The 15,451-nt window shown below is 53.3% G+C and overlaps 7 protein-coding genes across 7 annotated transcripts; 3 read left to right on the top strand and 4 right to left on the bottom strand.

The window, feature by feature from the left end:
- Positions 1–1,277: 1,277 nt before the first annotated feature.
- On the bottom strand, positions 1,278–3,068 carry TRIREDRAFT_26642 (uncharacterized protein; the record flags this gene model as incomplete). The annotated part of the gene is made up of 3 exons (XM_006966162.1): positions 1,278–2,439; positions 2,560–2,855; positions 2,976–3,068. Coding segments are annotated over 3 exons (1,551 nt in total), but the record flags the coding sequence as incomplete, so codon positions are not given.
- Positions 3,069–4,854: 1,786 nt separating this feature from the next.
- On the top strand, positions 4,855–6,471 carry TRIREDRAFT_108577 (uncharacterized protein; the record flags this gene model as incomplete). The annotated part of the gene is made up of 1 exon (XM_006966370.1): positions 4,855–6,471. One exon carries the CDS (start codon positions 4,855–4,857, stop codon positions 6,469–6,471), a length of 1,617 nt encoding a protein of 538 aa, XP_006966432.1.
- A 754-nt stretch (positions 6,472–7,225) lies between these two features.
- TRIREDRAFT_71676 (ureidoglycolate hydrolase) lies at positions 7,226–9,457 on the top strand (the record flags this gene model as incomplete). The annotated part of the gene is made up of 5 exons (XM_006966369.1): positions 7,226–7,983; positions 8,166–8,188; positions 8,311–8,444; positions 8,536–8,779; positions 8,844–9,457. 5 exons carry the CDS (start codon positions 7,226–7,228, stop codon positions 9,455–9,457), a joined length of 1,773 nt encoding a protein of 590 aa, XP_006966431.1.
- A 131-nt stretch (positions 9,458–9,588) lies between these two features.
- On the bottom strand, positions 9,589–10,681 carry rpl44 (40s ribosomal protein L44e). The gene is made up of 3 exons (XM_006966266.1): positions 10,649–10,681; positions 9,964–10,241; positions 9,589–9,907 (listed from the first exon to the last, which is right to left on the bottom strand). Exons 1-3 carry the CDS (start codon positions 10,649–10,651, stop codon positions 9,868–9,870), a joined length of 321 nt encoding a protein of 106 aa, XP_006966328.1. The 5' UTR covers positions 10,652–10,681; the 3' UTR covers positions 9,589–9,867.
- A 383-nt stretch (positions 10,682–11,064) lies between these two features.
- Positions 11,065–12,105, top strand: TRIREDRAFT_79104 (coatomer complex, epsilon subunit; the record flags this gene model as incomplete). Its single annotated transcript, XM_006966368.1, has 4 exons — positions 11,065–11,458; positions 11,512–11,654; positions 11,710–11,951; positions 12,003–12,105. The coding sequence occupies 4 exons, from the start codon at positions 11,065–11,067 to the stop codon at positions 12,103–12,105; spliced, it is 882 nt and encodes a 293-aa protein (XP_006966430.1).
- Positions 12,106–12,512: 407 nt separating this feature from the next.
- On the bottom strand, positions 12,513–13,388 carry TRIREDRAFT_108573 (uncharacterized protein; the record flags this gene model as incomplete). Its single annotated transcript, XM_006966265.1, has 2 exons — positions 12,513–12,572; positions 12,891–13,388. The coding sequence occupies 2 exons, from the start codon at positions 13,386–13,388 to the stop codon at positions 12,513–12,515; spliced, it is 558 nt and encodes a 185-aa protein (XP_006966327.1).
- A 261-nt stretch (positions 13,389–13,649) lies between these two features.
- TRIREDRAFT_122457 (multiprotein bridging factor-like protein) lies at positions 13,650–14,525 on the bottom strand. Its single transcript, XM_006966264.1, has 2 exons — positions 14,255–14,525; positions 13,650–14,179 (listed from the first exon to the last, which is right to left on the bottom strand). The coding sequence occupies exons 1-2, from the start codon at positions 14,417–14,419 to the stop codon at positions 13,877–13,879; spliced, it is 468 nt and encodes a 155-aa protein (XP_006966326.1). The 5' UTR covers positions 14,420–14,525; the 3' UTR covers positions 13,650–13,876.
- Positions 14,526–15,451: the final 926 nt, after the last annotated feature.

Raw genomic sequence — 15,451 nt, 5'->3', positions numbered from 1 at the left:
CAATTACCTTCTATTAGAAGTCTGATATCCCACGTCTACCCGATTCACTTGAGATTTAGTTTCCGCAATGTCCAACATACATCAAGGCTGTAACTGTCAAGCAAAGCACTAACGTCCCGTATCCCATCCCATAGCTCAACCAGCCATACGCAAACAAAAGGCCATGCGGTTCCCAGCTAACAAGCAACCTCATGAAGCACGCCTCATAACGGAGACTTGTTCCACCGCCCTCGTCATCATGCCTTGGAAGAAGGCTTAATCCCAGTAGACCTCCACATCGATGGAGAATCTAGCCAGAATATAACAAACGCTAGACGATGAATCGGTATTTAGCAACAACGTGCTCCGACAATGTTTGAGTGGAACGACAGAGGAAAGGAAAACTTGCCATAGATAGAGAAGCGCTTCTACGACGATCCATATGATCAGCACCATGAGTTTGATGTCGTCCATTATGGCTGATGGTAGGGACAAGTTAATAAAGGAGTTCTCTTTCTGTTTTTTTTTTTTTTTTTTCCCTCTCTCTTGTATAATTTCTTCCCAAGAGTTGTGGAACTGGTTGTTTGTCTCGTCTGTTGAGTAGTTTTGGATGGGGGAGACTTGAAGCTTTCTACGGAGAGGAATTCACTGCCCTTTTGTGGACATGTAAAAGACCAACTTCGCTACGCCGGTAGACATGCATGAGTATTTACTCTGTCTGTAGATGGCTGAATCTTGTTGGCCAGAATTAAGCTTGTTCAGCCACGCCGAACCCGCAAGGGGCTGTTGGCTTTCGAGCTTCAGTCTCGCGAGCTTCTCTTTGCCGGAGACTTACCTCTTATAGGTAGGCACTAGGACTTGAGCCACCTCAGGGCTGTGTCAGTCTTCTTCCCAACAATCGAAGAAGAAGGCGTTTGTGAGTTTAGCTTTTCTATTTGCTACCATGGCCATGTCAAGTAATACCATGTCTTTCCGGTATGGGACACTCTCTGGCTTGTTGAGCCACGCCCAACTCCTCCCAGGGGATGACTTTGGCGAACTCTTGCTTTACAGACACTACCTCATGTAACTTATTACAGGACATGCATAAGAAAAGTGCCAAAGCTACAAAAGTCTATAGCAGGCGTCCCCAGAAACGAGACTGTTAATGAGAGATGACACGGCTCCGTTCGTCAAACATTGCTATATTTCTTCCAAGGGACACTGTCCATCATGTCCATATACCAAGCAAGCTAAACTCCTGACAATCATTGATCCTCGTGGTATCATAAGCTCTATCTACGGATACTCATCCCCTCCTCCTCCTCATCCCCCTCAAGCCAAATCTCATGCCCGTCACCCTCCTTCACCACCAAGCTCGTCAAGCACGCACAAATGGCAACACTGCTCAGCCCCCACCAAACAAGCCCGATAATCCCCTTGTTCAGCCCAAACCCATACACAACGCCTCCCACCATGGGCCCAATCGTGCGAGCAGCACTGCTCACGCTCTGGCCCAGCCCGTGGACCGTTCCCAGCACACTGGGATGCGGCGAGCAGTTGTTGACGAGAATGACCTGGCTCGGCAGCGCAAACGTCCGCCCCGTCACCTGGAAGAAGAGCACGCAGCAGATGGCAATCCATATCAGCGGCCCCGTCTTGGCGGCAGGAGGCGGTGTGGTGCTCGGCACGACGGAGAGATACGGCACGAGGAAGTACGCCACCGGGAAGAAGAGCAGGAAGAGCCGCCATGACCTGATGGTGCCCAGGCGGGCGGAGATGTTGGGGTAGAGGAAGAGCTGCATGTTGATGCCGATGAAGCCCAGGATGGCCATGGCCATGCCCACCGATCGCGGCTGCAGACCGACGCCGCCGGTGAACCAGAACGGCAGATGGACTTCTCTGTCCGAGGTCGGTGTTGAGAGGAAGACGAACCAGAGCGAGTTGAACGTCCCGACGTGGAACGTGAGGAAGAACTGCGCAACCAGCGTCACGAGGACGTTGCGAGTAAAGATACGTCGGAACGGCAATCTCTGCGTGTATCTCTTGGTCGACTTCTTCGCCGTCGTCGTCGTCGGCCCTTCACCCCCTCGCAACTCCACGTCCGACGCCGGCACAGCCGAATACCCCTCTGCCTCGGGCGTCGTCCCAAACCTCTTCCTATACTTGACAACCAGCCTCTTGCCCAGCCTGGTGCCCAGGTCAGGCGGCCCGTCTCTCAGCGCGTCCAGCGTCTCCTCCAGACCTAGCCAGACTGCAATAGCGGCCGACAAGAGGAAGAAGAAGCTGACGATGTTGGGCGCCGCGTAGGGGAACTTGACGAAGAAGTCAATGTTGCCGAAGAGGGACGGGTAGCTGCCGGCCGGGTCCGAGAGGATGCCGCCGAGGATGGGGCCGATGATGACGCCGATGTTGAAGGTCATGGGGAGGAGGAGGAATGCCCGGGGCTGGTATTTCTTTTCGCGGATGATTTCGCTGATCCTGGAGTTGAAGGTTAGTCAGTATGCCACTCAACCATGCATGTACAGAATCCTTGGTAGGTCTTGGAAGGTGCTCAAGAGAAGGTGAAGGAAGAGGTGAAGGAACAGGTGAAAGACTTACATGGTCCTCATCACGCCGATATTCCCGTTTGTCGCGCCCCCAATCGTCCGGAACAGCAACGCCTGCCAGAACGTCGTCGAGAAGCCAAAACCCAGACACGACACGCTCGTTCCCAGCAACCCGATAAGCAAGACCGTCTTCCGTCCAAACCGCTTCGAATCCGCGATGCGGCCCCAGAGCATCGCCGTGAGAAACTGGGCTGCCGTGAAGCTGGCGTGCAGGACGCCCGCCTGGCTGGAGATTGTCGAGTCGGGGAGAGACGGGTTGAACCACTTGAGCTGGTAGAACATGTAGGCCTTTTCGGTTAAGGATCAGTGTAAGTCTATGCTATGAAATGAATGATTTGAAAGCTTGGAGAGGGGTTTTGTGATTGATTGTCAAGTTGCTACAAGCTTGACGACCAATTCCAGTCTCACCTGTAATGAAGTCTGAACAAGCGGTTCGCTCATCCGCGCCATGGTGATGATAAAAAGCTGGTCTTTCCGAGGAAGTTCGCTCCATGCGACGGGTCTCTTGCTATCGTCCCGGTCGTCGGAGGCCCGTAATGAAAGAGCGCCATCACCCTCAGCATCGTCTTCCGCTCGACTGCTCACTGAACCACCTTCTACAACGTCTCCAAGCCGAGTGTCGATGGCCCGCTCGTCGCCGGACTCATCTTCGTCGCTATCAGATCTGTCGTGCCTCATCTATTCCCAAGTCTACGAGGTCACGCGGCCTCGAAACACACAAAGATGATAGAAACGGAATGAAAAAAAAGTGGGCGGTGAAATCAAAATGTCACTCTCGGCGATTATCGATCGTCGTGATGCGTATAAGAGGGGGGAGATGGCGCAAGATTATCTCTCAAGTCAGACTGGTACCCTTTTGAGAAACCAGATCTTCGAAGAAACGAAGGATAGGTGGAATGATGACCAGAAGAAACAATAGAAAGAAAGAAGAAACAAAACGGAAGAAAAAGACCTGCAGATCCCCCGAAAAAAAAAAGTGATGATGCTACCCAAAGCATCTTTTTCGCCATCCTCGTCGCTCGGCACGCGCGAGCCGTTCAAACCTGGGTCCGTTCCCACCATCTTCTGCCAACGATAAGCTGCAAGGCACTTTGTTCGACAGCAAAGAGGCAAAATCCGAACCAATCTCTGCGCTTCTTCGCGGACAAGGGCTAGTTGGGTCGTGGGGCGGCGGGATTAGGATGGGGACAAAGCCGGGAGGGACGGCCGTTAGACGGCTTCTTGCATAAAGGCTTCTTGAGAGGAAAGGCGTTGAGGCTTCTTCTGGTGGCATTGTTACTGTTGACTGGCTTGTACTGTATCAGCATGGCTCTTCAGCCACTTGATCTGATTAGAAGTATATCTGAACTTGTTAGTTTGGGTGCCGAAAAAGGTAATGTGCTGCTCTGAGGACAGATGATGCCCACCTTTACAACTGGGTATTGTATGGCACTCTCCGACACAGCCTCAAACTCTACAGATACCCAGACAAAATCTTTTTGTGACTTATGAAATGCATGATCTATTCACTTGTGAATTCACTTGGTACAACCGAGGATGCATGCGGGCATGTTCCGGAACACAAAAGAGCCCAAGTGTTGCTGACATCTTTTTCGGACCATCACTACATTCAGAGCCACCAATGCAAGTTATCAGGTTGAGGGTTACAAAGAACTACGAAGTACACGACAACAAATGCTTGCTAAATCATCGATGAACTGACACAGTCTTCTTCAATGACAGTCCATTTGAATGACAGTCCATAACTAAATCCAAAGTCTTGGTGTATTCCTCGTTAAGATATTTCACCTCAACTCCCCGTCCGCTTCTCTGCTCTACTCTCTCAACAGACTCCCCATCCTCTCATCTCGCCTCTTGGCTTGAATGATCAGTATCAAGACCCTAAAGCCTCGAAAGCCTCTTTTGTATAACACCATGGCCAGTTGCCGCGCAACCGGTCCTCAAGCTACACCTATACCTATTCCATCCTCGTCCACCAAAGTCAAAAGACACACTATCACTAACAAGGCTCTACACAACGTGAGTTCACTTCAAACTTCAAAGACTAGGCCAACACTTGATACCAAAAGAGAACAATGGCGGCGCCGAGGCTTGTCTGCTCTGTTTACTTTGCCCTCGTATAAAACCTGTATCTTCCCTGCTTTCATCCTCGTCCATGTCCTCCAGACTCATCTGCTCTCAATCTCCTTCCAAACTTCTCCAATTCTGTTCCGTACGGTCAACCTTCTCTAAGCTCATACCATCTGGTCAATATTTAAAAAAAAAATTCAATCAAAATACAATCACCATGTGTCGGTTTCGCGACCTCTTTGGTCTTTTTGTTCTCGGTCTCGATTCCCTGGCTTCAGGGGCGCCTTTACCCGGCGACGAGGAACCAACTTCTCCAAAACTCATCCTTCACGAGGAAGGAGAGTTTGCCACAGACAACTCGAGCTTGCTTGAGATGAAAGAATTTGAGAGATCATCGCCTGCAGCAGATCCTCAACACATTGACGAGACATATCTGGCGCTCGTAAACGGCAGCCCCTACATATGGGCCAAGACATACATTCACCAATACCAGATGCCCCAGTGGGAGCAAGATATGCCCCAGTTCATCTATCCTGGAGAATCAATCTCCATCCTCATCCAGCCAACACACGGAGCCGGAAACTGGGCCGACTCTGCTGCGGAGGTGGAGTACGCCCTCAGAGGTACCTCGGAGCCCATGTCTTTCATGATCAAGTTCAACAACAAGGGCTCCAGCTTCCTCAAAGTCGAGTACCGCGGCGAACTGGCCTCGATCAACAACGCCAAGGGCAGCGTACACAACCTTGGCATCAACATGTACCCTGGCGGCTCGGCTTTCATCCTCGCCGGCAAGGAGGGCGAGTTCATCACCAACGACCCGCCCATCGGCTGGATGCAGACTCTGCTCCCCCAGCTTGAGAAGAAGCCTCTCCGGGAGATTGTCCTCCCGAGATCTCACCACTCCGGTCTGTGGGGACACTTCAAGAAGGTCGGCCTCGCAACACCGGCCAATGCCCAGACACAGACGGTGCAACTCAACGACCAGCTCGGCGACGGTGGCATCCGAGTTCTTGACTTCAGGCCCTTGCGAACAAAAGACGGTTATCGCGAGATTCACGGGACCCGCATTCTCGATCTTTTCCACGGCGTCATGGGAACCTCTCTCAAAGACATGATCCAGATTGTCAATGACTTTAACCGCCAGAATCCCGGCGAGCTCATCATCTGGGACGTCCATGGCTCCCAAGGCTGGAACGCCGAGCGCGACTATCACGCTCTCGATCAAGTCGACCGCGTGGCGCTCTACGAAGAATTCAAGGCGCTGGAGAACCGCATCCACGTACTCGGCGAGGGCTGGGACCTCTCCAAGTTGGAGCTGGGCGAGTTCATCGGCAACAAGACCTCTGCCGTCATTGTCAACTTCGACGACAGTTGGCGCAAGATGGACGGCGACCTGTTCCCCGGCAGCACCGAGGGCTACGTCACGGGCGCCATCTTCCCAATGCACCACCCCTGGACCAACACCGACCAGATCGACCACATGGTCCAGCACCAGGTCAGCGAGTATCGCAAGACTCGTCCGGTGCCGCAGAGCCCGATCCACATCACGGAATGGCTCTTGACGCAGCAGGGCCTCGGGGCGGCAGTGCCCATACGGCCCATTACGGAGCTGGCGCGCTCTGCGTGGAGGACGTTGTTTCATGAGCTTTGGATTTCGACGACGAGCAACTCTTATCCTAATTGGATATCGGTGGACAATGTGCGCGGGAATCAGCTCAAGGCACTGGTCATGGCTATGAACCACTGTCTGGTGGCCAAGCAGTGTGGTGATCTGGGCGGCAAGGTGACGTTTGATGAGGTGCCGGACGGTGTGGATGACACGCCTCCTGAGTAGACGGGGCGTACAAGGTGTGTGATGGGCGGAGCGATACTGACCAAGGTCCAGTAGCTGGGGGAATATGGAGGGTTTATGAGCAGATATGGGTATATAGATACATAGAATTACACAATGCGTCAGCGAACTTGAGATTTTCACTTCATCACAATTGTATGTCCCAATGGTTTTCCATGAGTGCAACTTATCTGCTCAAGCTCGAGTCCGCATGATCCAGGGCATGGAGGAGGAACCGAAACACGGCGGAAGACCAAGGCAAGCTATGACGCGTTTTGATCAGCAAAACTCGGTATCATATTCCCAATTATTTGCTTCAAAAAAAAAAAAAAAAAAAAAAAAAAAAAAAAAAAAAAGCCGTGTTTGATAGACGGTGCCTTCATCTTGAACCACCGGCCGTGCAGATGTCGTTGGTGGGTGCCGGTTTCCATCAAGCAGGCGCCGACTTTCTTCGGACCCGGCCGGCACCGGAGCTCACCGCCAAGCCTCCGGAATAGTTGTTGGTGACGCGATAAGCAGCATTGAGAACGAGATACAATTAGGGACGTCTTCCCACTTGGGTCCCCGCCGTTGATAAACCATCATTTTGATTGAACTTTCCTTCCATCTTCAAATCCTCAACTGGCGTCCAAGGTAATACCGTGCCAAAACCAAGCGTGTGTATGTGGATGCCTTTTCTGAATCCGGCCTCATCTCAGCCACAAGTCATCAAACTTCCTCCCCTCAATCGCAGCACAAACCATCTCAATTCAACACAATGGCCATTCAAATCCCCATCGGAACCCTTGACATTCAAATCACCGCCGAGCGCCTCACCCAAGAGGCATTCCTCCCCTTCGGAGACGTCATCTCCAACCCACGGCCCGACGTCCACCCCTCCTCATTCGACGCTCACGCCTCGTCCCTCCCGCCCAACGCCTTCTCCGCCAACCAAGGCTCTGCAATCCAGTACCGAAATGTCAGCCGTCTCAAGAACCTCTACGACCAAGCACCCAGCGGCAAGGGCGAGCCCATCATGAGCGTGTTCGTCTGCGCAGCAAGAGGCGGCACCACCACCACCACCAACACTTCTTCATCATCATCATCTTCATCTGCAGGAAACACATTCACAGTACGCCACCTCGAGCGTCACCCCTTTACCGCGCAGACATTCACCCCCATCAAATCCACCGCATCAACCTACCTCGTCATCGTCGCCCCCAGCCTCCCGCCCAGTCCCCGCGACAAAGACCTCCCCGTCCCCTCCGGCGGCGGCGGCGACGACCTACCCGGGAGAGGCCTTCCGGATCTCGGGCGTCTCCGCGCCTTCATCGCCACGGACAGCCAGGCCGTGACCTACGGCGCAGGGACCTGGCATTCGCCCATGGTGGTGCTGGGACAGGCCGGGACGAGGCTGGACTTTGTGGTGTCGCAATTTGCGAGCGGCGTCGCCATCGAGGACTGCCAGCTCCTGGAGTTTGTTTCAGAGGGCAGTGCTGAGCCGAGGATTCGGGTCAAGATTCCGCTTAGAGATTGGTCGGCCAAGTTATAGAGCTACAATATCAATATTTGCGTTCATTCCACTTCCTGTTCCATACTCTGACCTACAGCCGGAGATTATGTCAACATCCTGCCGTTTCGTATTTGGAGGTCACAGCCTCAAAGCAATCTCAATCAGCCCGTGAATCTGATATCGTGAAACCTCATTGGCCGCTTAGTCATCTCACCTGCTTCGTCGATTGTGAGCTTAGGCGGGGAGTTGCGTGTCATGCGAGATTCAAGGGCGCAGCAAGACTAGATATATAGACCTGAGAGTGTCGGAAGAGTAGATGCTATACGTTTTCTCTGATTTGTTACTTCTAGACGCAAAGAACATTATGGGAAGCACAATGTATTCCACCGACGCCCAAAACAAGCTCGAAGACCTCTCCGGCATCGTCTTGAAGCCGGGCGAGAACCCCTACGAGGCCTTCATCCAAGCATGCGATAACAAGCCGGTAAGTGTCGACATATCACAAGCCCATACACACCTCTCGTATTCCCATGGGGCAAGAACTCTCAAATTGATGCTAATTCTGCCCTTTTAAGGAACTAATCCAAGCCCTCTATCACGCTCACCGCACCAAACGAAACGGCCTTCAGAAGGAAAAGTTCTTGTCCCCAGACTACAAGGAGCTCATCATCGACCAGTACCTCCTCCGCCTCGAAACTCCCAGCATCGAGCCTGGCTTCCGCGATGAGCGGAACTGCCTCGTGATCTGGGCTCGTCCTCCGAACCACGTCATTGAGCTGGCCGCCAAGATCCAAACACTACTCCAACAAGCTTCGCCAAGTACGTCTTCCGTCTTATATAGCATCACCATCAAACAAGACAGTCACTTACAGGTCGTGCCCAGAAATCTGGCTCATGCCCACCCATAGGATGCATCTGACAACCCTAGAGATCGCCTTCTCCAAAACCCCCGAGGAAATCGGATTCCTCGTTTCCATCCTCCGCCCAGCCGCCCCCTCCATCGCCTCGTACACCCACACCCACCGCTCTCGTCTCGTCAAGCCCATGGTCTCGTACGATCTCTCCGCCTTCGCCCTCTCATTCCTTCCCGCTTGCGGCGAGCCTCCTCTCTCTCCGGCCCCAGTCGCGCCCGACACGCCCGTGAATGGGCCTGTTACGCAGGGAGACGACTACACGTATCACCACCTTCGACGCGACGTCTTTGACAAGGTGAAGGAGGCTGGGCTGGAAGTCGGGTCGCGGTATCAAGTTCCTAGTGCTCATATTACGTTGGGGAGATATCTGACCGACGAAGACCACGATACTCCTGAGAAGAGGGAGAGGTGGGTCAAGGCAATTGATGACATCAATGCCTGGCTGGAGAATGAGGTATGGGACCAGAAGCATGCTCAGTTCATCGGTGAGTGGGTTGTTGGGCAGGAGAAGGGGCTGGATGTGCGAAATGGCGCGCTGTGGTACGGAGGTGGTCGTACCATTGTGCTTGGTGAGGGCTTTTAGTTGGGAGTCCGGATGTGATAGATCATATAGACTGGAAGCGGACATAGAGACAGCAACAAGTTCATGTGTAAATGCTCTATTGAGCGGGTTGGTATTCGGCTTCTTCCATGCAAGCTAGTCTGAGCCCTCTTCCGTGATGTGAAAAAGTTGCCCAGCAAAGAGACACCAGGCCCATCGTGGATTGGAATCTTGTCCCCCGGGTTGGCTGTGCTTCTTCCCACCCTAAACACTGTGACCGGTGCCAAGAAAACGCGTGTGAATGGCGGTCATGAAGAAATCTTTTTTATTCGTTTCCTATGAGCCGCTGTCCCCTAAACAAGGACCAGTAACCCCCCCCTTCGCCAAGTTCCATGATGCCCGTATGCCGCAAGGAGAAGCATAAGAATTGGTAAGACCGGAAAACAACGCATTTAGAACACCAGAGCCGCACCCTTCGTCTTCTTGTCACCACTGTAGCCGCAGTCAGTATCCGCTCCGTGTTCGTGTCGTCGTCGGCGTCCACATACCCCAGTTCGAAGTGCTTGCATCGCTTCAGGGCCAGCTGCAACTTGGTCTTGCACTTGACGCACTCCAACCGCAGCACGACCTTCTTGGTGGTCTTGGCCTTCTTGTGGAAGACGGGCTTGGTCTGACCACCATAACCGCTCTGCTTCCGGTCGTAACGTCGCTTACCCTGGGCGAACAGGGAGGCCTTGCCAGCCTTGTACTGGGTGACCTTGTGCTGGGTGTGCTTGCGGCACTCCTTGCCCTTGCAGTAGGTGTTACGGGTCTTGGGAATGTTGACCTAATCCGCGAGAGAAGAGAAACTGTCAGCCATCTGATGGTCGCGGGGTTGCTTGAGTGTGAATGGTGCGAGATCGAAGCGGTCGTATCGTCCAGCACAAAGGCAGTCTTGTCGATTTCGATTCCATCAATTTCTCCAACCCCCAGCAGCTGAACAGTTTCGCAGTTTCACCATCGCAGAACTGATGTTGTCGAGAGTCCTTGATGCAGCGACAGTGAATTCTTCATTGCAGCCCTCTTATCCCACCAAGGAATCCGATGCCCAGGAAAGAAGAATGCCGGTTCTTGATCGCGAAGACTGCCATTTGTGCGGACGCCGAAAACGTTCGAGGATTGATCGGGGTGGTGGAATCGAGTGTAAAGGGAATTGTCTGAGCATCAGTGATAATTGCGACCAAAAAAACGTACCATTTTGACGACGGTGTGCGGTGTCGTTACTTGAGTGGTTTGGTGATGCAAAGTTCCCAAAGGCAAAGCGAAATTTGGGAGAGTTTGGTGATTTCTCGCTTTGTGGGCGATAGGGTCAGCGCTATGCCTGATTGGGGCTTCGATAACCAGTGTGGCTTGCTCGGGTGAGTCAGGATTGCTGCCTCGTTTGTTGGGCCGCAAGAAGTCCGCACCAGCCACAGAACTTCTCGGGAGGTGTGGCGCATGCAGCCCCCCTTGTCCGGACCCCACCACGGACAGCCATTGAGCTGGGAAGGCCAGTTAATGTCAAGGTACGGAAAGTTGGTGATGCTACTCCCTGTTGTTGCTGCGATTCCCTCTACAAAGACACCAGATCTCGTAACGTCGCCAAAGCCCGCCAGTCGCCAGCCGCCAAGATGGACCCCTATTCCGCAGAGGGCGAATTGATCAACATCCACACCCACTTCTACCAGTCACAATACCAGCAGGTCATCGACTTCGACACATCATCCTTCTCCCCCGAGAATGCCATACCCGCACGAGTGCTGAAGCTGCGAGCCCGTCTCGCCCTTGGCCAAGCCGAAGATGTCCTTGCAGAAGTCCAGGGCGAGACCATCCCCGATCTAGAAGCCATCGGCGCGCTGGCCGAGTTCAACCTGGGCAAGACGGACTCGGCGCTGAAGACGATTGAGAAGCTGGCGGCATCTGCAGGCGACAACGTCACCGTCCAGGTCGTTGGTGGCACGGTTTTGCAGGCGGCTGGCAAGTCCGAGGAGGCGCTTGCGCTGCTTTCCAAGCACCAAGGAAGCTGTGAGACTTGATCATACATTACCGCCTTGGCCTAGAGACTGACGCTTTATCAGTGGACGCCGTCGCCCTCATTGTCCAGATCCACCTACAACAGAACCGAACCGACCTCGCTCTGAAAGAAGTCACTGCCGCGCGGAGATGGGCGCAGGATAGTCTCCTGGTGAACCTGGCCGAGGCATGGGTTGGGGCTAGAGTGGTAAGAGAGATGGCAGAGTAGCAGCGTGGTGTACATGCTAAGTCCGGTGTTACAGGGCGGCGAGAAGTATCAACAAGCTTTCTACGTCTACGAGGAGCTTGCCCAGGGCTCTTCGACCTTCTCAGTACAGAGCCTCATCGCGCAGGCAGTTTGCGAGATACACCTGGGCCGCCTCGAGGAGGCCCAATCCGCCCTGGAGCAGGCTCTACAGAAGGATCCTACAAACGCCGAAGGTATCGCCAACCTGGTGGTGCTGAACTCCATCGCAGGGAAGAACAACACCGAAGAACTTCTAGAGTATGCACGCGCCTCTGTTCCCTTGGAATCTGCGGGCTAACATGGATCCAGGTCACTAAAGAAGGCGAACCCTCACCACCAACTGGTGCTGGATCTGGAAGAGAAAAGCAGTCTGTTTGACAAGGCTGCCGCAAAGTACAGCGCCAAGGCCTGATTATAGACGAGTCCCATTTTCATGCAGCGAATAATTATTTAGATGCCAAGTATTTTCAGCTATGGAAGGCCGGTATCCCGGTTGGCACGCGGAGAGCTCACCGGCCCATGCAAGGTCGAACGACAGTTCTTGAGTTGGGACTGGCGCGTACAGTCGCTCCACGCCGCGATACGATGCCTCAAACTTATCAATCCCTGGGGCGGCTGCAAATACCATGCCGCTTTTTGAAAGTGATTGCTTCTTTTAGAAATAAAGTAGTAAATAGTAATACAACGACTTGAGGCTCAAACTCTTGATATGCGCTCATCGAACCAGCCGCTCCAGCCTCTACCCTATACTTTCCAATATGCTCCCAGGTCGAGGTTCGCTCCCAGCGACTGTCTGTCCGAAGGGTTGTATCTCTATCTTCAAGCCTCAAGAGAGACCTGCGCTTCCTCAGCTCCCTGCGTAAATCGGACTTGGGGTTCCTGTATACCGTATGCATTCTACCTCCCCTATCCAAGCTACTCCAATTCATCGTCCGAGATATAGAGCTGCAATCGAACATTTGACTAGAATGCCGTCACCTCTTCAGGATCTCGATGGAAAAGCTGCACCTCGTCCGCCCGGCAACTGTCGTTATTTCCAGCGTCGGGCGCAGATTCTGAATGTTTGGCGTCCAACAGGGCGGAAGTTTGCGCATGCCCAGACGCCAAACCAATGGACAGCTGTTGATTCAAATCTGAGCATACGGCTCCCATAGAAGCACAGCAACCGTCATTTTCCTGCAAGAGACAAAGACTGACCTCGGTAGAAGCATTCACATTCCCGCGCTGCACATCATCCGCAACAGCCCCCTCATCCCTCCTCTGCCCATCCAAGCATCTCCCCAGCGGAACCTCAGTATAGTACTTCTTATACTTGAGCAACGTCAAAGAGTACTCTTCCACATCCTCCGCCCCGGGGATCGTATGCCTGCTCAGCAACGACGAGTTTGATCCCGCAGACGATATCGTCGCGACCGAGTGGACGGACTTCAAGTCGTCTCTCGAGGTGTCGGCGTTGGTGGCTGCCGACTCGAGCCAGGCGACTATGGACCGGACTGAGCGGCCGTCCTTGGTGGTCGTTCTTGATGCCGATGTGTTGTGGATGCTGCTGGTGCTGGGGAGACGGGTGGGTGAGATGCGTTGACCAATGTTGGACGAGAAGCTGCTGGGCAGGCCTTTCAGTTCTTTCATTCGGTTGATGACGCCTTCGTCGGTGTTCTGGGATTTCTCATCCCCTTCAATGTCGTCTGCGGCCATTTTGTAGTTCGCGCACCGAAGGATGACACTTTGTATGTTGAGGAGAGAAAGAGACCTGAGTGCGCGTTGGTGAATCTCACATTGTACAATGCTATATGTGTTCCTCGCAGCTGCGAGACAAGTGGCACGGATTCAGAGTCGAGTGAAGCAAAAGTGAGCATTGCAGGCAAACTGGCCTTTTGTCCGCGTTCTTGAATTCTAATTCCTTGTTCAAACCACGTAAAACGCCGTAAATCCTGCAAAAACCGGAACAAAAACATCCCGCTCTCTGCTGTACACGCAGGAATACCACCATATCCCATCTATAACGAAACGGTTTTGTAGTCCCCTCATGTATCGCCGAAGGCGCATCGCTTGCGCATTCAAGGCCGCAGCCGCCAGGGCGAGAAGCCGCGCGATTTATCGCGCCCTCCGTCCAATCGCACACTGCATGTTTCCCTCTCTCTTTCTAAGTCCTCAAAATCGCCGTTCTGAAGGACGTCATTGACTTATTTCTTCTTGGGGCCCAAGCGGGGGGCACCAATGTTGGCACCCCGCAGCTTGACGTTGAGCACCCGCTCCATCTTGGAGAGGATGTTCTGGTCAGGCGTGGCAGTACCGCGCTCGTACGAGGCGACTGTGGCAGCGGTCTCGCCAATCTTCTTGCCGAGCTCGGCCTGGGTCATGGTGGGCTCAAACTTCTGGCGGCCCTGCTCAATGGCCTTTCCGACTTCCTTTCCGACCGTCTTGGGCTTGATGATGTCGTCGGAGCGATCGACCTTTGTGAGTCGCTGGCCCTCAGTACCGCCGGCCTAAACAAATTTCAGGGTTAGCTCTGGCTCGTTGATACTTGGGCGTCAAAAACCTTGACAGGCGCTCGAACATACCGAGTTGGCAGTAGAGTACTTCTTCTCTGTGGCAATGGCAGCACCGGCTCGCTGGGCAGCGTTCAGCGCACTCTTTCCTCGGATGACGGTCTCGCGGTCCGAAGCGCCAGGACCGCGAACACGGCTTCCAATCTTGGTGGCGGAATCCCAGTCGAGGTTAGACATGATGAATGGTTTGGTGTTTTGATGTGTATGACGTGCGAGAGCGGTCAGAAATGACGCGGAGGGGACTCGAGATTATCGCGTGGGGATGTGAAAGAAACGGTTTTTCTTTGGAGCGTCGGACGCTGGGGATTGTATGTTTGGAGCAGAGAGAGGATGTGATAAGGAGGAGCCGTCAGTGACGGAATGGTTATATAGCAGCAGTGCAGAGTATTCGGCGTGTAGTAATACACTGTATGATGCTCGGAGGCAAGGGCGAGAATAAGAATTCTAAAGGCTGGCAATCTGACTCAATCGGCAAGCCAGATTTAGTCGTCGGCGCCTCCGTGGGGCGTCGCATCGCCGCTCATGGAATGTGCTAGAGTCCCGCGGCTTACCTAAGGCATTACAAGTATTTGATTGGCTGAGAGTGGGCAAATGACTAAGAGTGGCCCTACCCAATCGCCATACGTGCATCTCTGAATAGACAGGTACCTGCCTCAAGGTACCTTGGACTGATAATGGGGATGAAGCACCTTGATGGCCAACACTGAACTCTTGAGGGGAAGTCCCTTCTTTGATGCTGAGCTGATTTCTCTCCTTTCCATGCTTCTCTTACTACACTACATGTCATCATGTGAACTCGTGCGACCGCATTTGTTGTCAAGACCTAATACACGGCCTCTGTGTCGGTATCGACTCGAAGCCAGACACGGACATCTGCAGCATCCCATCATGAACTGCCGCCATACCTATGGCTGGCTGCCGACCTAGATCTGTGATTCTGTGTCGCTGATTGGGCTCCATGGAGAGAGCAGATGACTGTCTGTATCACCATTTGCCATCTGTGGGCATCTTATGAGACGCCATCTATTCGATCATCCTCAAACCCCTTCATCTCGCTCGCTTTCAGCCTTAGCCACTCGCTCACTCACGCTCTTCCGCTACGACGACGTCCCGCTCAATGACATTGGCTATAACCTATCGACCCGAGAGCTGAAGCATTTGCTGGCTGTCCCGGTATATCGATTATTTTGACGGTGGACTGCCGGTCAT

The sequence above is a fragment of the Trichoderma reesei genome (genome assembly GCF_000167675.1).
Source record: "Trichoderma reesei QM6a unplaced genomic scaffold TRIREscaffold_12, whole genome shotgun sequence".
In the NCBI taxonomy this organism is placed as follows: domain Eukaryota; kingdom Fungi; phylum Ascomycota; class Sordariomycetes; order Hypocreales; family Hypocreaceae; genus Trichoderma; species Trichoderma reesei.
The sequence above is the reverse complement of the archived record's forward strand: the minus strand, read 5'-3'. Positions and strand labels throughout refer to the sequence as shown.

Excerpts from the sequence above, each read along its gene's own strand:
- rpl44 (XM_006966266.1), bottom strand. Across the intron at positions 9,908-9,963 it reads TGCAAGCACTTCGAACTGGG|TGGTGACAAGAAGACGAAGG; the intron begins GTATGTGGACGC and ends CTGCGGCTACAG.
- TRIREDRAFT_122457 (XM_006966264.1), bottom strand. The coding sequence starts at position 14,419 with ATGTCTAACCTCGACTGGGATTCCGCCACCAAGATTGGAAGCCGTGTT. Across the intron at positions 14,180-14,254 it reads AGTACTCTACTGCCAACTCG|GCCGGCGGTACTGAGGGCCA; the intron begins GTATGTTCGAGC and ends AAATTTGTTTAG.